General features: G+C 47.0%; 1 protein-coding gene across 1 annotated transcript in view; it reads left to right on the top strand.

Moving 5' to 3' along the window:
- The window catches only part of CSMD2 (CUB and Sushi multiple domains 2), a 734,622-nt gene that overhangs the window by 194,983 nt on the left and 514,585 nt on the right, over positions 1 to 25,054 (top strand). Inside the window, exon 4 of the mRNA XM_014578911.4 lies at positions 18,059 to 18,253. Within this exon, the coding sequence (XP_014434397.4) occupies positions 18,059 to 18,253 (195 nt within the window). The remainder of the gene's footprint in view (positions 1 to 18,058; positions 18,254 to 25,054) is intronic.

Genomic DNA, 25,054 nt, shown 5'->3' with positions numbered 1-25,054 from the left:
TTCGGCCCTTGAAAAGATACACAGGAGGGCGAGAGAGAATGAGTTATGAATGCAGGTTGAAAGAGGTAACGGAGCAAGTTAAATGAAAGCTATGGTGGGATGGTCTTGGCATGGTCTGCTTTGTCTTTTTAGTGAGATAATGTTGGACTTGTTACAAAAATGGAAGTTGAAGCATCAGATGTGTAGGACAATGGTAGTTTCAGGGATTACCGCTAGGTCAGGCATGCGTAAAATATGGCCCGTGGGCTGGATCCGGCCCAACAAGCCACCGGATCCAGCTTGCAAATGCTGCGGGGAGACCCAAGCAGGCTCCCCGCTTGCCTTGCCCCACCTGCACGCTGCTCAGAAATGCAGCTGTGGGGCAGTTTTTCTTTAAAAACTGAGAGTCTGGAGGAGAGGAGGGAAAGTTTTAGGAGCTAATCCCACCCCCAGGACAATCCCATTGGTTGGTTGTCCAGAAATAGGCCAATGGGAGATGCCTGTTTCAATAACAGGCGGCCACGAAGCACAGGGGGCTCCAGAATATATCACTGCAGCCTGTGTGGGGGTGGGGCAGGCAGCAGTGTTCCCTCTAAGCTGCATGGTAGCCCAGCTTCACAGGTGAATAATCAGCCCCGCCCAGTCAGTGTCTCAGGGCTCCATGCATGGCTTAAAGGGAACACTGGCAGACAGGGAGGCTGATTCAGGAATGGCTGCTGGCCGGTAAGTCTCCTGGCCAGAGCCTGCTTTTGGTACCCCAATCCCTTCCTTTCTCAACCCTCTGTCCCCCTACTCCTGCCCGTTCCTCCACATACCCAAATCCTCTGCCCCCTTTTGGCACCCATATCCCCTCCCAGATCTGGTACCCCAGTCCCCTGCCCCAGATCACAGTCCCCTCCTTCCCTAGCTCACAACCCAAATCCCTGCACCACCTTTTGTACCCCAGTTCCCTGCCCTAGGTCACAATCTAACCCTCTGCCCCTCAGTCCAGTGCCCCAGGTCACAACTGCATCCTTCACACAAGCTCCCTTCTGCACCCAACTTCCATCCCAGACCCCACACCTCCTCCATTAATATCATGGAAGTGTATGGCTCTCATCCACTTTCCAAGTTCTTGGAGTGGCCCCCTATCAAAAATTATTGCCCACCCCTGCTCTAAGTGGATGAGTTATCCCCATCCCAGAGGCAGCACAGAATATGCAAAAACTCAGCTTGATTTTGTGTCTTGGTACAGGAGGTCTGCTACTAGAGAAGGGCTGCAGATCAAGACTGAGGCCAGGTCTACAATACAGAGGAAGGTCGAATTAAGATGCACAACTCCAGCTATGTTAATTACATCGCTGGAGTCAGTGTACCTTTATTCGAGTTTCTGCTCTATCTCTACAGTGGGAGGTTGATGGGAGCAAATGCTCCCATCCGTTTCCCTCACTGCTCAAGAGGAGCATGGTGGGGGGCACCATCTGAGTTCGATTTAGCAGGTCTTTACTAGACCCACTAAATCAAACTCCGGAAGATTGACTGTGACAGGTCTTTGCTAGACCCGTTCAATCGAACTCTAGAAGATCGATTGCGGCAGTATCACTCCTCCACATAGTGAAGACAAGCCCTGAACGTGTGATTCTTTGGCAGAGATATAGGCAGCCTATGACTGGGACAGCATGGGTACTGTGAGCCCGTACGGTTGGCAGTGCTGAATAGCAGGAAGGGGGTAGACATGGAGAAGCAGGGTCTGCTGCAGGCTAGGATGGTGGTGTGTTCTCGGAGGCTACAGCTACGCTACGAACCTTTTCCAGAAAAGGAAGTGCAAATGGAGCACTCATTTGCATATCTCATGCTCTCATTTGCATTTTCTCTTCCGATTCTTTTTGCGGAAGAGGTTTTTGAGCAAAAAAGCGCTGTGTAGATGAGATCAGGAAGAAGGGATCTTGCGCAAAAGGGGGGTTTTGCACAAAAAGGCACTGTCTACGCACCGCTTTTTTGCGCAAAAACCTCTTCCACAGAAAGGATCGGAAGAGAATATGCAAATGAGAGTGCAAGATATGCAAATGAGTATTCTATTTGCATTTCCTCTTCCGGAAAAATTTCTAGTGTAGCCTAAGCTGTTTGAAGGCCAACGGTTGAAATGCAAGTACTGTAGGTTAGCAGTGAGCAGGGGGCTGGATCTGTGTGCAGGAGGTCCAGAGTTAGATTAGCTGGGTGAGATCTGACAGTCGTCAGTATGGAGGAGCTGATGACTGGAAATTGAAGCAGGGAGAGTTCTGTGGGGAAGCAGGTACAGCAGCTGACTATGGCATGCTTAGCTTTAAGGATTGTTATGACTCTTCATGTTCTGTGACATGCACGGCTTCATTTCTCCCCCCCAAAAAAGAGGGGGAAAGAAAATCATAGATAATTCCTCTCTCTCAAATTGCTTTTTCATTTGCCGATGTTCTTGGCAGTAGTTTTTATTCTGCTGCAACTGGGCAGTAGCTACAGTCGGTCAGTAAAGAGACCAACTTTGCAGCCCCTAAAGTTTGAAGTATGGAAATGGTTTCTTTACCCCATGAAAAGTGTCCCCTGTCAAAGGGAATCTCTCCTGCATAATGCAAAGTGGATCAACACTGGCACCCAGTGTCTAGATCGAATCACTTCAGATCTGGATTTCCGAGTTTCGCACCCTGTTTCCACGCTGGCGGTCTGCATAAAGGAGGGAAACATTGTAACTGCAGAGTTGGCACCTGCCGTCTCTAGGGCTATATGGTACCTGTGTGGTGGTGTAGTTCCTATATAGATAACTTTCCCAGTAGCTGCTCTTTGTTACTCGACTTTTATGTGATGAGAATGCAGGATTTATTTATTTTTATCTTGAAGATTTTGACCCAGATCAAAAATTAAAAATAAAGAAATAATGAAAAAGCAAGCTCACTTAATTTTGTCATAAAGCAGTTTGACCCCAGTTCCTCAGAGCATTTAATCCCCTGCTTAAGTATGTTCCTACTCAAAAAAACACTTAATCACATGCTTAATTGTAAGCTTGTATTTAAGATGCATTGAAGTCAGTGGGAATGCAGAACATGCTTAAAGCTAATAATAATTCAAGCACGCATCCTGATTCAGGAAGGGTACGTAAGATCCATTTTAATCAATGGGAATTAAGCACCATCTCAGGGCTCACACGGCGTGAATGTTCTCCGAGTCGTGATTTAGAGATGGAGTTTCACTCCGTGGTTTAATCCTGGCCAAATTTTCTCTTCGGAACTCAGCAAGGTGATTGCTTTATAATTCAGAAGAACAAATAATGAACAGCTTAAAGTTCCAAGTATGGCAGTTCCCTACTTGTCACTTATTTGGAGACCTTTCTGCAGTTGATGTCGTTATTTATGTTTAATTGCCTTGGCTATCGGGGGGAAAAAAAAGGATTTAAAGATGCGATTCATAAAGCCTCTTTCATTAATCTTGCCTGTCATGGCAAACTGATTGTTGGAAATCAGTGATGGTTTTTCTCCTTAATTACAGGTGGAACCTCTCTAATCCAGCATCCTCAGGACCTGATGGGTGCTGAATCAAAGAATTTGCTGGACCATGGGAGGTCAATCTTGTCCTAACATTTTCCTAACACTTCTACAGCTTACTGGGCTCTTAGAAGCCATTTGGGGTAAATCAGAGCTAAATAATGGTACAGAATACTGCGAGCCAGAACTGGTGGCTGTAAACAAACTTTATGGGAGTGTAGGAAACTTGGCCACTCCCATGATAAGTTGTTATCTGGCTCATTAAAATCATCCCGAATCATGGATGTTGCCGAACCAGAGTGCCGGACTAGCGAGGTTCAACCTGTATTCGATTAATTATAGCAGGCCAGATTCAGCTATCTTGTTTTTGTGCAGTGCTATTGGTTTTTAGTGGGTCTACTTGGAGCGGGGGATTGCTTTGCATGCACAGGATGGTTGCTCTGTCCAGTGCTTCACCTTTCATAAGCCTTTGGAAGCTACTTGAATATGGCCACCTACTAGATCTCTTCTTTGATTGTTGTGCTTTGTATTTGCACCCTAATGGCTCACATAGCTCTGTGGGACTGTTCAGGTTCCAAATCAGAGATGCATGTGTATAAATCTCATTGACGTCAGTGGCTCTTAGGCACCTGCTTAACGCAGAGCATGTCCTGAAGTACTTTGTTGAATCAGGGTGGACTGATGGATTGGGACCCAGGATGGCAAAATGAGGTGTGAGAGAAAATAATTGGAAACTCAAGCTCTATATTATTTTATTTCAAGTCTATATTCACTGAAGCATGGAGGGGTCTAAGGTTTCTGGGCAAAATTTACTGTAGCTATATGCCAGGTGCTGTATCTCTTATGACACATTTCATTGTTCTGTGATGTTTTCAGTGCCTCAAAAGCTGTCTGGGAAAAGCTCTGAAGAATGGATGTTCGGAAATAAAGTCCTGAGTCAGCTGATCAGTAATGGGCTAAGGTTAAGTACGTGCTTCAATCCCACAGCATAGGTCAAGCGTGTGCTTAAAGTGTTTTGCAGAGTCGAGGCTAAAGGAAACCAACGAGAAACTAAGCAAAGTGATCGTTAAGTTCCTGGCCCTAGGCACATGCAGTCTATCTGTGCTGTGCTGTGTATGCATGCTACATGTTTAAAAAGTCCACAGTTGGAAGGGAGGGGCTTGTGATTATGATACTGGACTGGAACTCAAGAGATTTGAGTCCTGTGTGTAGATCGGCACAGACATGTGCAGCCTCAGGGGAGTCGTTTACTTCCTCTGGCTCTATTTTCTATCTGTAAAATAGAAAAGGGTTATTTCTTCCATCTCAGAAGGAGTTTGTGAGAATAAATCTGTGCATACTTGATAGGCCCATGAATATTCCCACAGCTGGGGTTCCGTACGTGCCTCGATAGTTAATTAACAGTGGGTGTGGAATAGAACTCTCATTTCTTATTCAAAGCACAGGGAAAGCATGTAACATCTCCGATACCATCGTGTGATGATAGGTTGGCATTTGCTGACTGTTTACTGATGAACTTCCTGTCTCCAGTTACCTTTCTCATGGCATTTTTCTGCCTGCTCTAGCTAGATCAGGGAAGTGCGAAGGCAACTGGAAAGGCTTCTAGGATGAGCAAAGGTTATTTGTTGTATCGTGACAGGTTCCTCCATACCCTTGTTGTGAAAGGGCTTGAGGAGAAAAGAAAAAAATACTAAAGAACATGAACATGGTGAGGTGATATAGATAGGGCCCAGATAAATCCTATTTCCATGATTTCTGTTTCTAGTTAAGTCCATTTAAACGCTCCTTATTTGCCTGCTTGGAACCCTCAGAAGATAATGGCCAACTTGTACCAGCTCATTGCTGCAAAGGAAATGGAAAACGGAAAGTACAGGCAGTCCCCGGGTTATGTACAAGATAGGGACTGTAGGTTTGTTCTTAAGTTGAATTTGTATGTAAGTCGGAACTGGCTCCAGATTCAAATGCTGCCACTGAAACTGACCAGGGGCTGACTACAGGAAGCCGGAAGCAGAGTTGCTCTGCCCCCAGCTTCCTGGAATCAGGACCAACCCGGCAGCACCCCAGCTGCTCTACCCGAGGCGTCCCGCAACAAAAGCCTGGTATTCCGGTGGGGTGGGGGGGGGGCACACTAGCTGCGCCCCTTCCCCCCCCAGCAGACCAGGGAGACCCGAGCAAAGCCGTACAGGCGGAGGGACCCCGCTGCCCGTGTGGCTTTGCTCCTTTGCCTCCGAGCAAAGCCGGACAGGCGGCGGAATGCCGCCTGTGCGGCTTTGCTCCTGTCTCTCTGGTCTCCTGGGGGGGTCCAGCAAAGCCGCTGGACCCCCCCCCAGCAGACCAGGGACACCTGAGCAAAGCCGCCGCCTGGGCGGCTTTGCTCCTGTCCCCCTGGTCTGCTGGGGGGGTCCAGTAAAGCCGCAGGCGGCGGCTTTGCTCGGGTGTCCCTGGTCTGCTGGGGGGGTCCAGCGGCTTTGCTGGACCCCCCCCCCCCAGCAGACCAGGGAGACCGGGAGAAGCTTTTCTCGCCCCGGAGAACAGGGGTGGCGACCCTCCGCCCGTGAGCTCCGGGGCGGGAAAAGCCCCGTTCGTAAGTGCGGATCCGACATAAGTCGGATCCACGTAAGTCAGGGACTGCCTGTAGATCCGCAAAGAAAGCACCAGAACCACACCGCAAATGAGATAGATGGTGGAGCACCCTAGTTTGTTACTATCTAAAAGTATCTGACTGTTGTTTAGCGAACAAAGAAATATGAGAGGGAGAAAATAGTTTCCATTTAGCTTAATCTTTTTTGGCTGTACTGGAAATGAATCATGGCATAAAAAAGAATAAAACGAAATGAAAAAAGATACCGTTTATTTCCTTTTCTGGAGCACACGGTGAACACTTTTTCTGAAGGTAAAAAATGTGCTTCTGAACTAAAGCAGATCACGCTACCACACAGATGATATACATTAACACACCCTAGACCAGCCGCAGCAGCACTTGAATGAAAAGTTATGGGCAGCGAAGGGAAAAATGGTATTTCTTCACCTGAGATTTACCCCCCTTCTAGCAAAAGGCCTAGATAGTACTTCAGTGTCGCATGGTGTTTTTGCTGGCATTACTTTTTCTTGTCATAATTCACCCCAGTGGAAAGGGAAAAGTCAATATACAAAATCGTAAATTCAGTTTACTCCCTGGTTTGGCTTCTGGTGATGTTGGATAGTCTGTCAGGGACAAGAATGCAATTGCAAGGTTCTACTCCTGGGATCTGTCATAGGAGATATGGACCATTTAGGTAGCCAAATCAAAGCTTTCTTCCCCTCCAACAAAATCCTTCTGCTTCTAATGATTTTCCATGAGGTAATTGGTACTGTTGTGGCAGAGCACCGACATGTTATGAGCTAAGTACTAATGTCTTTTTAAATGAGTCATTGCTTCTTGCTTTGAGTTCTGCAACCTCCACCTGGGCACGTCCATTCTTGCAAGTGTTTGGATCCAGGGTTTCACTGTGTCAGGATACTGATGTAAATATAGATTATGAAGATCCCAAGTTCACAGGGCCAGATGGTCATGGAACAATCTATAGAAATGGAAAAAGGAGACATAATGAGCAGTTCTCTCTGGTGGATCTTGCTCCAGGAGAAGTCTCGCGCCAATATGCAGAGGTCAGGGGATCCAGCTCAAAACCTACAGAACCGTTGCAAACGGTAGCCATCTGTCTGCAGGGTCTTGCGCCTTTCTGCAAGATCTGGGGCATTCTTCTCTCTACCGTTTCCCAGCAGCATGTTTCGAGGTCTCCCTAATCCACTACCACCAAGGGCACCGTCTCGGGAGAGCTGGGGGGAGGGAGGACAGCAGCCATGTGCAGTGGGATGTGGCTTGCTTTTCTTTCCATTCCCCTGACTCCTAGGGTATGTCTAGACTACAGGGTTTTGTCGACAGAAGTTTTGTCGACAGATACTGTCGACAAAGCTTCTGTCAGCAAAGAGCGTCTAGACTACATCCAGTTCTGTCGACAAAGCAAGCCCCTTTGTCGACATAACAGTGTGGATGCAAAGGACAGTGTACATGCAATAATGCCTTCTATTGACAGAACTCTGTCAACAAAAGGCGTTATTCCTCATAGAATGAGGTTTACATATGTCGACAAAACTGCTGAGTTTTGTTGACGTTATGTCGACGTAACTCAAAGGCAGTGTGGATGCAGGTATGGTTTTGTTGACAAAAGTCCACTTTTGTCAACAAAACCCTGTAGTCTAGACACACCCTCAGGGAATGAGGGGAAAGTGTTTACATTCTGTGCATGCCTCTCCTGGCTGGTGAAGGGAGGGGGCAGAAGAGTAATTCACAGAATCCAAGTACTTTCCCCTCGCTCCCTGAGAGGGGAATGGGAAGAAAAGCAAGTCGCGTCCCGGTACGCAGGGCTGCTGCCGCCCACCACCCCGCGCTCCCGAAATGGCGCCCTTGACTACTGCCCATGGAGCGAGGGTATTCCACAGCACGCACATTGTCCACTGAAGTGGGCCTCCTAACTGGTCACGGGGAGGTTGTTGTTGAGGCGTGATGGGTGTAAGTAGCACATCCTTTCTATCCTGTCTCAAGCCTGCTGCTCACCCCTATGATCCTCCAAAAGTATGGGGGAAAGAAAAGAATCCTATGCCTCCAAGGAACATCTCGTGTTCTGGTCTGGGCCTGGCAGGCGCGTGAAGCTTGGATATTCTTGTATCTTCCATTCAGAGGTGGAAATCTCATGGGAACATGCCCTTCTGCCATGGTTCCCTCTCCCACTTGTTGATGGAATGGTGAAAAATAGGGGAAGGACTTTTCTTTTCCTAGGGAAATTCCTGGAATGTCATGTCCTGGGAACATTTCTGAAAGTGTTTCTTGAATGTGCAGAGTTAATTCTAGCCTGACAGCTCTGCCCATCTGGCTTTGTCTCTCAACTCCCTCTAAGCACGGCTTGCAGACCTGCTTTGGTGCATTTCTTTTATTCCGGAGCCCACAAACACATGAAGATTCTTCCCTTCCGGGGAGTGTGAATTAATTGGTTCAGAGAAGATTACATCAGGCCCCGTATGATAAAAGTGGGGCTCTTTGGTGAGGCTCTAAGGTTAGAATAACAGTAGCATTAAAATATCATTGGCATAAACAAACATTGATAATTCAGGCCATAAAAATGTTCCTTTTTGCTATGTAAATTAGGTAACATGGTAGCTACATCTATTAACTCTTGGAGTTATTTTACACTCCAGCAATATAAAGGGAAAGAAGAGGTTTGTAGATTAATCTGAGTAGGAGCCAGCAAAGATATTGAATTTGAATCGCTAATAAGTACTTTGTTATGACTAGTGTTTGAAGCTACCTGAAATGGTGCAATAGCTCAATTGTTTCACAGGCTGGGAAGAATCTTGGGGTGTGTGTTTTTGGGGGGGGGCTGATGAAGGGAGCTGGGGAGGGAGGCGTTTTAGGAAAGTCTGGTATAGTTGGCCAGAATGTGCCCGGCCGGTGGGATTCTGTCCAAAGATGCACCGAGTCATAGCTAATGACTTCAAACCTATGAATGAATTAATAATGGATGAACGGTGAGAGCCAAGTGGAGCCTGTTGAAAACAATGGAGCATAACAATGAACAGGGAGTGGCACCCAAAAGGAGTGAAAACGGTGAAGGGATTTGAGGGGGGTTGTCTCTGAGGAAATGAAATGAGAAGGAACTCTAGCAAAGACTGCCCGGGGCTGGCAGCGGCCAGCGCTCAGTACTCTTCTGGCCCCTTCCAAACCTCTAGCTCCATTTCAGACCTTGTGCGGCATGGGACCGAGGGGAGTCTTCCTGGATTGGGGCCTATGGTCCTGGGGTGGGGATAAATTTAGCGGACGCTGGCTGTGCCCAGGAAGTGGGCGTAAGGGGGTCTTTGAAGATGGGAATGCAGGGCCCGTGGTGCGTAGGATCGGAAAGGATGTTCCAGGAGAATGAGACAATGTGCAAATGGGCACAAAGCTGAGGGGAGGAAGAGCGGTGGCGGGGGGGAGAGAGCGACGGGAGAAGTGTGTGAGGAGGGGGAGGGAAGCGAGGGCAGGCGTGTAGATGGAGAGAGGGGTGCGGAGACCAGCATGAATGCCTGGAGATGAGGACAACAGCGCTTGAATGGAAAGGCAGGATGAGGGAGGAAGCCAAGGAAGGGGTCAGAGCTGGGGAGCTGCAGGTATGTACAAGTTAACTTGCAATTTGTTTCTGGAGGACCAGGGGACTGAGGGATGTGCTGGAGAGTTCTAGGCAGGCTGGAGGGAATTAAAATCGGAGGGTAAGGCCTGGCTGACCATTTTCTTACGTGAAGTTTAATACCTTTTCCTTGGCAGATGATTGTTCTCCTCATATGAGATAAATTGTAGAGTTGAAGGCCAGAAGAAACCACCATGAGGCTGCCCTCACTATGCCGCACTTACAGGCCAAGCTCAGCAGCCCAAATGACACCAAAATATCGAACCGCTAGGATACCAGAGCATTCTGTGCCACAGGGTGGCAGCTAGAAGGACCGGGGTGCATCAGTGTATGAGACCCCCGCTGTGGGAGGAAACGATTATGGGGGGTGTACCGAGCTAATCCTGGCAAGTGACCAGCTATCACTCACAGCCCTTCATCTCCCACTGTGTCACAGTGTATTCCCTAAGCCAGGGATGGGCAATCATTTTTAAAAGAGGGGAGGGCACTTCGCAAATTTTTGAGGTAGTTGTGGGCTGCCCCTGAAGGGGCAGGGCCTCAGGTGGGGGGCAGGGGTGGGGCCTCAGGCAGAAGGGGCGGGACCTCGGGTGGGAGGGGTGGAGCCTTTAAATAGCAGGTGTTGAAAGAGCTCAAGCATCCCTGGGGGCTCCCAGGCAATGCGTTAGGGAGCTGCCGTAGGCCAGATGCAAGTGCAGGGTGGGCCAGACCTGGCCTCTTGCCTCGCCCTGCCTTAAGCAATGACTGAGCTGAGTCGGAGAGGCAGGGCCATAGAGGAGGATCGAGTGCTGCAGTGGGATTGAGGTGAGTTGGTTTCTGCTCTTGGCTCTGCTGCTTCCCCACTTGTACGTACGAATCGCATCCGCTTTCTGCCCCTTTGGTCTGTTTCGATTGTGGCTAACCCCTGAGGAGCCACATCGGCGGCTGTGCAGCACGGCTCCCATCGTACTGGGCTGGCCCCGGGGTGTAAGGCCGGCATCCAGGCAGCGTGGAACCCTGGACCACCTCCGTGGAGAGAGGCTGGTGGCCAGGCATGATGCACTCCTTGGGCCAGCCCCAGGGAACAATGCCACCCCCCAGGCAATGTGGCCTCTGCTGCCCTAGGCCAGTCCCAGGGAGCAGTGCCAGCTGCTGCTACCCCCACCCTGATTCCTGCACCCCCCATATCTCCAGCCCCCTGTCACTCCAGATGTCCAAGGCCCTGCCCTGACTCCTCCACCCCCACTCTTCACCCTGAATCCTGCACCCTTTCTTCCCCCCATATCCCCAAGTCTCTGCCCTGAAGGAGCCGAGCAACGCTGGGTAAATCTTGTGGTAATAAAAATAAATTAAATCCCCACCCCCCTCTTCCACAGCAAAAAAGGCTACAGCTTGACACGGGGTTAAAACCAAGGTAAATAAACCGAACTGCCATGCAGAGAAACAGATTTTTAGTGAGAGCCAACCAACAAAAGCCAGGGCCTTTAATTCAGATGCATCCATCTCGTCTCCGGCTACATTCATCTCCATACTGTCACAGGAAAATATGACGTTGATTGGTAGGGACACAGTTTTTGTGGGGAGAAAAAAATCCATGCTGCCAATCTCGGGTGGAATTGGTAAAGGGGCAGGATTTTGATAATACTTTGATAATACAACTCGGGGTGGCATCTGGGGAACCAATACAGATGCCGGGCAATCAAAGTGGCTGGCTGTTAGTTACAGCCCTGCGTGAGGAATAACATCTCCTCTAAGAAATTCTGGAATAGAAACAAATTCATTGGCTCAGCAGCGGTTCGGTGGGCCTGGGCCCTGGAACTCATATGCCGTACTCGAAGGCAAGGGTTTACTTGTGTTGCAGTTGGAATGAACCGAATGGGGCACCAGGAAGCAGGGGTGACTGGTAAGGGAGACGTTGGCCCCCATAATACAGGGAGGGGCCAAGACAGCTCACCTCCGACCCTTCCTTTCTCTGCCCCTGCTCCGCCCCATCCTTCCTCTTCCCTGACCTTGTTCCTGCCCCACCCTGCCTGTTCCCCCAACCTCTGCCCTGAGCAATGTGACCCAGGGGATTAGCGGGGCTGGAGATCTGCCGCAGGCATTGGGGGGGGGGTCCCCCACTCCTGCATTCCCTGGCAGCAGTGGGGCAAGTGAAGCAATGCGGCCCCAACTCAGTCTGCTCCCCCAGCCCTTTTACTCCGTTTCCTCCTGGTGAGTGCAGGAGCGATTCTGCCCCTCTCCCAAGTAACACGCCGAGAGAGCTGGGGCGGTTTTGCTCGGCTTCTCCTGCCAGTGCCCTGGAGTGCAGGGAGGGGTTTGGACCCTTGCTGTGGATACCAGTCCCCCCCTTCTGCCACTGGTCACCCTGTCAGCTGCTTGCTGGCTGGCACTTTGCTGCTCCTACCCATGGCATTAGGGGGCACGTGCCCCTCAAAGGATTTTTTTATTATACTCTGCAGGTTAAAGGTGTATATTGCCACCTGACAGTGCAGCCCTAGTTAGAAGCAGCATGGGCTGCACAGACCAGGGCAGAAAGCAGAATGAGATTGTAAGAGTCACATTTTGGCCCTTGACTTTCCCCTTTTTCCTGGAGAAAGTAGTCTGTAGGAGCCTTATCTTGGGGCAGATTTACTTCCTTCTCTGCACCAGCACAACTAAACCCAAATTCGAAATATTTAAGAATATTCCACTGCCACCTATGAATTCCCTTCTAACATAGTTAGTAACAACACAGTTGTTTCATGTGTCTGTCATAGTTGTTGGTGAATGCCTGTTAGGGTACTGTACAAAGGCACTTCTAGGCTGTCTCTACACAACAGTGTTATTTTTGAGTAACGGACGTTATTCAGAAATAATAATGCGCGTCTACACACAAGCGGTTATTTCGACATAATGTCAAAATAATGTCGAGCTGGAGGACTTCTTATTCCGACTCCTGTAACCCTCATTGTACGAGGAGGTCGGAGGAAGAGCGCTCGTTCTTGGACTTCCTGCTGTGCAGACAGCACCAAAAGCCAAAATAAGCAATTTTGACTTCACCTATGCCATTGATGTAGCTCAAGTTGCATAGCTTATTTCGGCTTTAGCCCTGCTCTATAGGCATGCCTTTAATGTATAGTGCTTAATTCTAAATACTTTTCAAAGTCTCATAAGCATCATCTTCTATGCTTTCCCCCCTATCTGGGTTTTAGCACAGGTGTGCATCCCCTTGGTATCGAAGTGGCCCTTTGGGGGGGAGGGAGAACTGAGGCACATTGCAGTTATTATTACTGGAAGTAGTAGTATTGTATTAGAGAAGTCCCAATTGAAATCAGAGTTGTACTGTGTTTTGTGCTGTACAGACATCTAGTAAGACACTGTCCATTTCCCAAAGAATGTATCATTTAAATAGGCAAGATGGAGAAAGGGCATGAGGAAAAACAGGAGCAGCACTGAGGTTTTTAAAACAGTCTCATGAAGATTGAGACACATCTTCCATCTGAATTAATGGATCCCTCCGCAACTCAGGCTCTGTTTAATCTGGGAACAATAGGGCGACCGAACTGCAGGGTCGGTCAGTCACTTTGTCTGTTTGTCCAGCAGCCTTAGTAAAAGAATCCCCTTTATATTCATTACAGTCAAGTCTTGCCTCATCTTTACCAGAAGGGATGGTGTCCATTTACAGATGGAGGCACAGAACCCCGTCCGGCAGTATCTTGACTGGTTTAGGCGCGCTGAGGTTTAAAGTGATTTGATGAAGATTCTGCCAGCTGGGTTTGACTTTCTATGCATGGCACAGCATAAAACCGAGCCGCCTTTCCAAAGTATTTTACTGTGGCAAGGCTGTAGCCCCGTATGCCAGTTACAGTGGCTAAATATGTAGCTATGCATGTTTACTTCATTTCACCTGGCTGTGCACGGCTCTCGCAGCGTTTTCCTCTGCTGCATCCTGTGTACGCTTAGCATCTCATTTTTGTGTTACTCTTGCTCTTCTCCTTGGCAGGATCTCTGACTAAACAACCGTGTGCTCTCAGGAATTCGTCCTTTGATGTGCATGCCCTTGACGAAATTCCTGGATGTGCAGTAAACACGAAATCAGCTCTGAAACAGAAACCCTTCTTTATTAGGTTTCCTTCCATGTTTCATTGCTGAGAAAGGGGGGTGATATGTAAGGTCCTGAATTAAAGCCGAATATGCCAGTAGTAGTTGTTCCGTTGCCTTCACTTGCGTCAGGCCCTACAAACCTTTGTCACTCCTGTGATGGGTTGAATCACAGAAGTCCCCTTAAAGTTGTTCCCTGGTGTGCTGATCATGCCACTGATGACAGTTTTCCTTCTCTCTGGGGCTCTCCGCTGTCCTGTACTGCTCAGTCAGGTCCTTTTGTCTCCCCCAGCAGAGGCTCAGAGCTGGGTTTACTGTCCCTCTGCGGAACAATACAGATACTGAACCCTTTCAGCTCCAAGAGTACTCAGCTATAAGGACTCAGCACTGGGAAACCAAATACAAAAAGGGACCAAATCCCCAAATATAAACCCATCTTACCCTGTGCAGAAGTTTTATACAGAGAAAGCCCTTAAGGTCAGCCCTTGTTATTAATGAAAGAGAGATATGCACAATGGTTGCCCTTCTGCCTCAACCTCCCCCCCCCCCCTTTTGCAGGTAGCAATTATTTACACTGGGCTTGGTAATAAACAAAAATGTTTTTATTAAGTAAAAAAGTAGGATTTAAGAGGTTGCAAATGAAAACAGTCAGATCAAAGTAAGTTACTAAATTAAAATCAAGCCAAAAATGCTTAGCTAGTTCTAATCTACTAAGAAACGAGTTACATGTAAATTGTTATCTTAAACAGCTGTTCTTATCTCAGGTAAAAACATCAAGTAAGACCTGGTTTGGGGCTACAACTTTTTAGAATTTTGCAAGTATCCTCTTGGGGTGGGCCAGGCAGTTTCAAAAACCAGCTGAAGACAAAGGCTGATTGTTTCCCATTGTTTAAGTAGACTTTTCCCCATGGCGGGAATCCTTTGTTTGGTATCCCACAATCCCATGGAAAAATACCAGGTTCAAGATGGATTCCTGTACCAGGTGGCACGTTCACATGTTTTTTTAGAACCAATCACAGTTTGATTTTACAGGACAAAAAAGAGTATTCACAGGTCGTTGATTTGATCACCAAGCCATTAAATTTCAGGGACAGAATTACTGACCTTCATTAGCACATTTAGAATTATAAACCGATCCACATTTCATATTTCTAACATCACATGCAGGAATGGTACATGCACAAAAATAGGATATACAGATTCAGCAGACTGTAACTGTAAAATCGATATGTTACATGACCAGTTTTGCACAAAGCATCTTTGAGTTATTCATGCTCATATTCATAAGCCAACTTTCAAAGAACAGCGGTTGGGCGGGATGCGTGACAACCCCCTCTTTCTTCCCTGGGTTCCTGGGGAGCAGGTAACGCACCTCTGTGTACCTAGGTACCTGATGTTGATATTGAAGAAGATCGCGAGTATCCCCGTGGTGATGTTGGATAGGAGGGAATCCTCTATCCACCCCTTTTGCTGCAGTGCCTTACTTCTAAAGGAATTCAAAACTGGTGGTGTGTCCACCTGGCTGGCCCCTGTATACAGTATATGGTGTGCCTAGGATAGCTCTGGGAATAAACCCATTCTAATAATAGTCTGTGGCATGGATCTCACTCAAAAATACCAATTATAAATAATATCCGTCCAATGTACTTAAATGAGACTTAACACGCCTTTACTTAGCAACTTGAGCAAGGTTTAATAGACTAAGATTGAAGATCATTATCAATTTAACTCTGCAGAGTGCAATTTAGTAGAATCAAATAACCTATATAGGATGCAATAAGAAATGAAAGTCGTCTACCTCTCATTTGCACAGCCACCATTTACCTACTCTGCAGCGTGTGCTCCTCTGCACGTCCGTGTCCTCATGGGTGCGCTTGGAGATCTGCAGCTGAAGACAAGCTGCACAGCCCCTCTGAAGATGGGTGTTGGGCCCACAGCTCTGGGTCCTGGTTCAGTGGGCTGATCACTCTGCCTCTCCTCAGGCTCAGTCTCTCTGCTTCTTTTGCAAGTGCTGGTGGGCGTTAACTCTCAGTTCCTTCGCCTCTACAGGCAGGGAAAGCCACCAACCACTCCTGAAGATCCCAGCTCAATGAAACCCCAGCAGGCTCTCAGCAGCAGGTCCTGGTCTGGACAAAGCTCCACACCAGCCGCTGGGTTCCTCTTTCCAAAGTGAAGCCCTCCACCTGCTCTTTCTGCACTGCCAGGAAGTCTCTCCTCCTTTTTTTTTTCTTCCAATGCCTCATGGGAGCTGAAATCTCTAAGGTCTTATCTATGTTTACCTGGAGATCGACACTCCAGAGATCAGTGTTCTGGGTTTTGATTTAGCAGGACTAGTAAGGACCCGCTAAATAGAATGCTGATGGTGCCCCTGTCTACTCCAGTACTCCATGGGGTCGGAAGGCATAATGGAATTTGACGGGAGAATTTCTGACCTCTCACTGTGGGGCCACTGGAGAAACTCAATTTAAGGTACATTGACTCCAGCTACACTGTTCTCGTAGCTGGAGTTGCGTATCTTAAATCGAATTTCTCTCCCAGGGTAGACCTGGCCTAAGGCTAGATTGTAGCATAAAGGATTTCCCCAACAGGAACACTCCCAGGAAAGCACAGAGGCCCCTATAGTAGAGGGGCCCTACAGCTAAATACACATGATATTTTGGAGGGTTTTATGGGAACCCGTAGAGTTTGATACTAATTCTCTAGCTTGCTGTCCAGAAGCAGTGATGGAAAATTATAAGAGTTATTGCCATTTCAGCAGCTCGTGCCATCTGCTATGCTTTAAAATCGGATATTATGGGCCAGATCCTTAGTTGATGTCAATTAGTATCACTCTATTGCCTTCATTGGAGGATTTGCTACTTTACATTAGTTGAGAATCTAGCCATATATGTGAAACCAAAATTGCTGCTAATATGGGTTGTTTTGTCTTAAATAATTGCTAATGCCAGACTGTGCCATTTTATATAGCACTGGCAGATTTATCTGGCATTGCCTGATAGTGGCAAAATAGAGCATCACTCCAAATTTCTCTGATTTACCTTTATTTTCAGTAAGATTTATCGAGAAGCAATCCTATTCCAGGTTTATCCTATTTTTCTGGCTCATCTTGGGTCAGTCTCTTTCAACATTTGCTCAGTTATGTTGATTTTGAGGACTATACTTGCTTTGGTGATTCTGTCTCTTTGCTGCCTGGTTTTATGAGAAGCAATCCCATTCCAGGCACATCCTGTTTTCCTGGCCCACCCAAACCCTTGCGTTGCTTTAAGTTAGGATAAGAAGAAGCTGTGTACCCAATGTGGTGGTCCTAGCTCATACCATTTAGGAGGAGTCCTCAATCAGTCCTCAATCTAAAATATATGGTAGATCACACCACGTCTAACACAATTCCACCTGCATTGCAAAAGATTTTGTGCCCCATCTGTTGAACGCCTTTGGCTGTGTCTAGACTGGCCTGATTTTCCGCAAATGCTTTTAACAGAAAAGTTTTTCCGTTAAAAGCATTTGCGGAAAAGAGCATCTAGACTGCCACGGACGCTTTTGCACAAAAGCACTTTTTGTGGAAAAGCGTCCATGCCAATCTAGACGCGGTTTTGCACAAGAAAGCCCCGATCTCCATTTTCGCCATCGGGGCTTTTTTGCGCAAAACAGTTTTTACCTGTCTACACTGGCCCTCTTGCGCAAAAGCATTTGCGCAAGAGGGCTTATCTCTGAGCGGGAGCAGCATAGTATTTGCGCAAGAACACTGACAATCTTACATTAGATCGTCAGTGTTCTTGCGCAAATTCAAGAGGCCAGTGTAGACAGCTGGTGAGTTTTTCCGCAAAAGCAGTTGGTTTTGCGGAAAAACTTGCCAGTCTAGATGCAACCATTGAGTTCCTGCATCAAACATGGTCTGTGGAGATTTGCACACTGAAAATACCAAAAATAGGTGGTGAAAATATCTTGATTCCTTGTAGGAGTCAGGAAGCAATTTGCTTCCCCTGTGCAGAGCCTGGCACTATGGTTTGGGTGAGTTCCTCAGAGAGGTTACCTTTTGTGAAGTATCCTCAGTAGGGAAGGTCACATACTAGACTTTTTTACCCAGGGACTGATCAATATGATAAATCCTATGGGCAGGGTGCTTATTTTTTTGCATTTGAAGTGATACGTTTGCTTTGGCACTGGAATGGTGCAGATCAGACATTGCATTTATTGAATTAAATCATCGGGGTCTGTATGTGATAAGATGAATCTTGCTGTAAAAACACAGGGCAAAATGAGGAGGGTGTCTTCACTGGACGGAGACAGAGGGCTGTGCTGTCTCTGTTTAACCGGGAACAATTTTCTCTCTGGCAGTTTTACCGAGTCATACCTGTGGCAATCCGGGAAGACTCCAGAATGGGATCCAGCAAGGGACGACGTTCAGCATTGGAGACAAAGTGAGGTACAGCTGCAATCCTGGCTTCTTTTTGGAGGGACATGCGTTGCTCACTTGCCATGCCAGTTCGGAGAACAGTGCCTCCTGGGATTTTCCACTGCCGTCCTGCCGAGGTAAAGTGCTTCCTTTGTTCACCTGTGAATACAAACGAATGGTCTTGTGAAAACTCCAGCGAGAGAGATCCTCCAGCGGCGGACTGAATCAGAGTTGCAGAACGAGCGGGACTGCAACGCTGCATGTGGTGGGATATAGGAAGAGGTGAAAGTAACTTACATTTCTTACAGTTACTGTTGTATTATACACAGTGACGGGGTTGTGACACAACAATACCTGTGAGAAATGTAAGTAATAGAGATGCAGCCGTGTTAGTCTGGTGTAGCTGAAACAAAAGACAGGACTATGCAGCGCTTTAAAGACTAACAAGATGGTTTATTAGGTGATTAGCTTTCGTGGGCCAGACCCACTTCCTCAGATCAAATTGTGGAAGAAAATTGACATGAGTCTGACCATATATACCAAAGGGATACAATCAAAAAATCAGAACACATATAAAATTGACAAATCAGATTTTAGAACGGGGGTGGGAGGATGAAGTTAGTGTCTATGAGATAATGATATTAGGGGTGATAATTGGGGAAGCTATCTTTGTAATGGGTAATTATCACCCCTAATATCGTTATCTCATAGACACTAACCTTCCCCCCCTTACCTCTCCTCTCTGTTCTAAAATCTGATTTGTCAATTTTATATGTGTTCACTGGGTTGAGGTATGTAAGGAGGGGCTTAGGGCAGGAAGCTGGGGGTATAAAGAGGGGCTCAGGGCAGGGGGCTGGGAGTTGGGGGGGGAGTGCAGGAGTCAGGGTTGGGGACGTGAGGAGGAGCTCAGGGCAGGGGGCGGGGGTGTGAGGAGGGGCTCAGGGCAGGGGGTGGGGTATGTGTGGATGCAGATGGGAGGTCAGGGCACTATTTAGAGGATGGGGGGGCTTGCCCCCTTTCCCAGTATTTGTACTTGGAAGCTGCTTGCTGTACCCTTCTCAGAGCCAGAGGGAAGCTCGCAATGTGAGTCACTCACTCCCCTCCCCTCCCTTCCCCTGTGCTTTGCTCTCGCTCCCTGAGGGGAAGGGGACCAGTAAGCAGGGTCCCCCTATGAATCTCAGGAGCCCCTCCCCCAAGTGGCACCCTGCAGAGGAGTCGGGGTTGGGGCAGTCCCAGAATCTCTTTCACCGGCCTGCCTACTGTTTAGCAGGGAGCCCCACTGGGAGTGCGTCACACCTCCTACTGCAGCCGAGAGCCCCAGCTGGGTGTATCTCCCTTCTGCCAGAGCGGCACCCCGGGATGCACCAGCTGACGTTCACCTCGATCTCTAGGTTTAGAAACCAAACCAAAGGGAATGAACCCCCAGCAAGACACATCTGGGAGCTCGGCTTTGTTTTGGGTCAGACCCCCTTAAGCTGTGGGGATTTGAATGATGCTTCTAGTTTATACAGCACATTCCCATGCTTTGAATTCACCAACTCTCACCACCCCTGGTCATCGTCATCATCCCCAGATGGGGAAACTGAGGCAGCCACATTAAATGACGTGCCCAAGGCCACAGACAGAGGCTTTGTGTTAGAGCTACAATTAGAATCTGGGACTGGGACCCACTGAACTTCCAGCCTCATGCTTGTTCTTCGAGTGCCGCTTCTCTTATGGCTCCAGCATGGCTCCATCTCCAGAAAGGAGCCTTCTAAATGACAGGCGTGTCCCTGGGTTCGCTCTTCGCTTGGGGAGTGACATGCTGAGGGCCTGATGGAACCAAACGTGGGATGTCTGGAGCTTAGTGCATGAGCCTCTGGAGCTTGTGGCCAGCTGGCTATCAGCTAAGGCTATAGAGCTAACTCATTCTCTCTCTGTTAGCGGTCTAAGTGCCACTACATGGGACAATGAACCACACCCAGTAAGTGTATGGGTTATGCCTGCACAAGACTTTATTTCCTGGAACCATAAAGATCTCCAGCTGGGTCTCAAACAAGTGGTGTCTTGGGGTATATCTAGACTGCGTTGCTGTTTCGGGATACCGGAAGTATCCCAAAATAGCAACGCCGTGTCTTTAAAAGCGCCCACTCTTTCCCGAAAGACTGGCCGTGCTATTCCGGCATCCCTGTAACCCTGTTCCAGGAGGATTAAGGGATTTGTTGGAATAATGCTTTATTTTGAAATTTGGCGCTGTGTAGACAGTGCCAAATTTCAAAATAAGCTCTTTCGATTTAGACTCGGAATAAGTTATGCAATTCACGTAGTGCACACTGAGTAGCTTGTTTCGACAGAAGGGTGCTGTCTGGACGCCCCCTTGGTGTATAGAGGTATGTTTTGGCAGGTGATTGACTGTAAGATGTGGGGATAGTCTGTCAAGGAAAATGGGGGAGTCTCCATAGCCTGCATCATTCTAGATGGGGCTAGGGAATAAACCCCCCATGGGCAACAATTCTGCCCTGCAATATGGTGAGAGACAGGCAATGCAATAGGTATCTTCCATCTTGGTGCTCTCTGAGCCTGCTTGATAGGCCTCAGGGTGGAATCCTCGCTTGTGTTCCCCACGTTGTGTTTTCCGATCTTCTTCTGTTTCTTATTGTCCGTTCTAAGCAAAGCGAGAGCTTCAGCTGGGTCATTTAAAAAAGCCCAAATATTCCCTGCCCTGCAGGGTAGGTGACCTACGCTTGGAAGCCCACAATAGAATAGCTAGCTTGTTAGGCTAAGAGGCATAGGCTCCATCTACATTGGCATGATCTTGCGCAAATACTCTTTAACGCAAGAGAGCATCTACACTGGCATGTGCCTTTGCGCAAGAGATGTGCTTTTGCGCAAGAGCATCCGTGCCAGTGTAGATGCTCTCTTGCGCAAAAATGCTCTGATGGCCACTTTAACCATTGGGCTTTCTTGCGCAAGAAATTCATGTTGCCTGTCTACACTGGCTTATTACTGAGCGGGAGCATCATAGTTCTTGCGCAAGAAGCCCTGATTTCACACATTAGAACATCACTGTTCTTGCGCAAGAACTCGTGGCCAGTGTAGACAGGCAGCAAGTTTTTGCACAAAAGCGGCCACTTTTGCACAAGATCACACCAATGTAGACACAGCCATAGAGTCTAAGGACTTCGGATCCAGCGTGGCAACTTTTTCGCTTTTTCCATATTTTTAATAAGCGGAATGAATTGCAGCCAGTTTTATTAGGTCCTCTCCATCAAAAAGTCACACAAACAAGGCCAGACTGGCTTAGAGAGCTTGCACTGGACCAAATTCTCCTCTGCTTTGCAACTTGCATGCATCTTGTGCGGTCATTCGTACCCACAGAAAGTGGGTATAAAAAGTTGCCATTCAGGCTATGTCTACACTACAGAGGTTTTTTTTTGGAAAAACAGCTGTTTTTCCGAAAAAACTCACGGAGCTTCTACACCTCAAGCGCTTTTTTGCACAAAAAAATCAAAAGAACAGCTGGGCTTTTCTGACGTAGGTATTCCTCATTCTACGAGGGAGAACACCTTTTAGCGAAAGAGCGCTTTCGCAAAAAGGTGTGTGTGGACATGGAAGAGGGCTTTTTTCTGCAAAAAGAGGAAAGAAGAAAAAGCCCAGGTGGTCAATCTGTGCATAGCAATGTCCATGCAGTCTGGACGCTCTTGTTCGCAAAAGCGTGTCGCTTTTTCGATGCGCTTTTGCAGTGTGGCCGCACTCTTGTGCAAGAACTTTTTGCGGAAGATCTCTTCTGAGAAAAGCTTCTTGCGCGAGAAGCTTGCAGTCTAGACATAGCCTCAGATTGGGTAGGGTTTGACACCCGCTTTGCACTGGCTACAGGCTGCACAACATAGAACACAACAGTGGAATACGCCCGAGGTCTCTGGGCAGGAGAAAGTTTCATATGGGAAGTAAAACTTGATTTAAAGCTCTGCTTACGTAAAGGGCTACAGCCTCTGGGAGCAAGTGGAATGTTTGCTTCTTTGTAACTATGGAGAATTGCTTTTTGATCATCTTTCGTGGACTCAGGGGGCCTCGGGAGACTAGATTGTCAGTAAATATACAAATGTCTAGGATGTTTTACCGAAATAGTTGCTGCTTCATTGCTGTTCAATTCCATCTGTGCTTCAACAGAGCATCTTGTATTGATCTTTGTATTGACCCTTTGCTTGTGTAATCAATTAGCAAGCCTGAGTTGGAGCGCACATCTTGAATTTTAAATACAGAAATGTTGTTGGCCTGGTGATGTATGTTCCCACCTCCTCCTTTGAGTCATACAGTCATGGGTCATGCTGTTAGTTGTGTTTATCTGACATTTCCCTATTGCTTGTGTGTGCTACCTGGGGTCCCAATACAGGAAGGGTTGATGCAGAGGTTGGTGCTGAAGAGGAATGTTTTACCTCCTTCATTTTTCATCTCCAAATTACATCCTTAGACTTGACTTTGTAGTCTCATGCCGAATCGGTGCTTCCATTCTTTAAACCCTTCCATAAACCCTTATTCTTCAGTGTTTTTACAACTTGGCTGGAGAAGGGAAGTAAAAAACAAAACAAAAACCCAAACCAACCATGCCTGAAGCTAAAATATGGAATAAAATGTCAGATCACACCCTGATTAAATGCTGTGCAAGAATAGACCCATGCTCCAGCTAATCTGACATCTTACCTCTCTCTGACAGTGACCAGTGGTTGAGAGAGGGGCTAACCATTGCCCCACTATTTACAGGTGTTTGTGCACTGCCGTTCCACAAGAGAAGGAATGCCTCCTGACCCCAGCAGGGGCCTTGAAGCATCAGGATTAATCACCTTTGTAATTTTTATTTCATTTTTCTGGGATGGTCGTCTTCCCTGTGTGTAACGCTTTGTTCAGAAAGCACTACTAATTAAAAAAAACCCGCATAAAGCTACAACCACCTTCTTCATATTTCATAGAATTGAAAAATGCAAAAAAATACTGTGATGGGCACATTGCATTGTGGCAACTATTACTTTATTTTAAATCCATTCCTTTGCTCAATTAGTATCATATGATGATGTGTCCCAAAAGTCACCATTCTGTGCAGCAGGTAGCCCGATGTTTGCTGATCGTATTAGTAGACTTAAGAACTTGGGGGATAGATTCTGCATCATTCGAAATCAGTAGTAAATGCTCATTGAGGGCAATGACAGCAAAGACTAGACTGGTCCCATAATGTTTATAGTTAATATGAAAATGTAGAAAGCAGAAAAAACAAACAAGAAATTGACACAATAGAGTCCTCAGAACCTACTCAACTATGTGAATTGATCTTACCACAGTAAGTTTTTTTAGTGATCAGATTTAAAATTGATGTCTGACCATTGGACTGGCTTTACAAATTGTGATGGCTGGAAAGGTCTAAAGATTTGCATAGAGACCAAAGTGTTTTACTGTCGAATTCTGCTGTGAAAATTTTGCATCTTCAGAGCTCCTGTCTGAATAGAAATATATGTTTCCTTGATAGAAAGGAGACCTTCTCAATGTCTGCACAGAGTGTGTTCAGCTTGTGGATTTCCTTGCCTTAGGTAATCAGTCAAATACCGCATCTGGATTCTTTTTTGAAATGGCCGGCTAACCTTATGACCAATATTTTTAGCTGTGTGAGCTAAAATAAGTCCGTCACACGCTTCAGGGCATGAGCTGGTTGCTGATGGATCAGGAAGGAACTTGTTCCCCATGTAAAACATTGCACAGTTGGTGGGTTGCATTTAGGTTTAGAAAGATAGCATAGAGCTTCTGGTGCATGTGGTAGTGATCACAGATGTATACTTGAGACCTCTATCGCATGACCTAATGCTGCACATCTTCCTGTAACATAGCACTGTGTATATTCCTGGAAGTGTTAAGGAACGGATGTATTTCTAAAGGAATCCGTGTCTTCTAGATTGCATGCGTGGTTCTGAAGAACTTGTTGCTATCTGCCAGGTGAATAACACACACATTTGTTTAAAAAGAGCAAAAAATACAGGGTTTGCCATTAAGAAGTCAGTGTTTGCAAATGAAAGCCCCTCTGTTTATTGTTGTTACAGTTATTTTGTATTGCAATTACAAGTAGAAAGCTGTATTTATCTGAAATATGGCTGCATGGTATTTGCTGACAAATGCCGACTGTTTTTTAATAATACCCCTTGTACGCATTTATGTGATTCTAACTATGGATCAATATGACGGACAGCAGAAAAGAAGCCATTTATTTTTGCTGAGCCTCTCGACTGTTCTGCAGCTCTGAGAATGTGTTTTGGGTATTTTGGGATTGTTACTTACGACGATTGTAGAATTGTGTGGGAGCTTCAGTAACAGATCAGTGCCTCCTTGTGCTAGGTGCTGTACAAAAAATTCCAGAGGATGGTCCCAGCCACAAAGACATGACAATGCAAGTATTGTGAAACAGCTGGAAACATTGGATTATCCTTTTAAAAGAAAAACACTGGGTATCAGGGTTACCAGATGGTTTTAACAAAAATACCGGACACGCTTGACATTACATCACAATCTACATTCCATCTTATTTAGAAAATACCGGACATTTCTATTTTCTCAATTTGTTTCCTGAACAGAAAGCTCAAATACTGGACTGTCTGGTTCAAAACCGGACACCTGGCAACTCTACTGTGTATGTTTGTCATGGAGTGGACTAACCCGAAGCCCCCTGCTGGAGGCATGTGGCCCTGTGTCACTGAGGTGTGGGGAGACACTGGCCTTGCACCCCCATCTGCAGTCGGATAAAACTCGCAGCCAGCTGGGAGAACAGAAGGTTTATTGGTTCACAGGGATACAGTGCACCTCAGTCTTTTTGTTAACACATGAACCAGGAGCAGACCAGGGGAGAAGGGGCCCTGAGTCCTGTTTCCCCCATCCTGCTCCAAGCCCCGCCCCAAAATAAACCCCCACACCCTCAGCAACAG

The sequence above is a fragment of the Pelodiscus sinensis genome, chromosome 26 (genome assembly GCF_052426305.1).
Source record: "Pelodiscus sinensis isolate ZL-2025 chromosome 26, ASM5242630v1, whole genome shotgun sequence".
NCBI classification, from domain to species: Eukaryota; Metazoa; Chordata; order Testudines; family Trionychidae; genus Pelodiscus; species Pelodiscus sinensis.
This window is presented reverse-complemented; position numbering and strand designations above follow the sequence as displayed.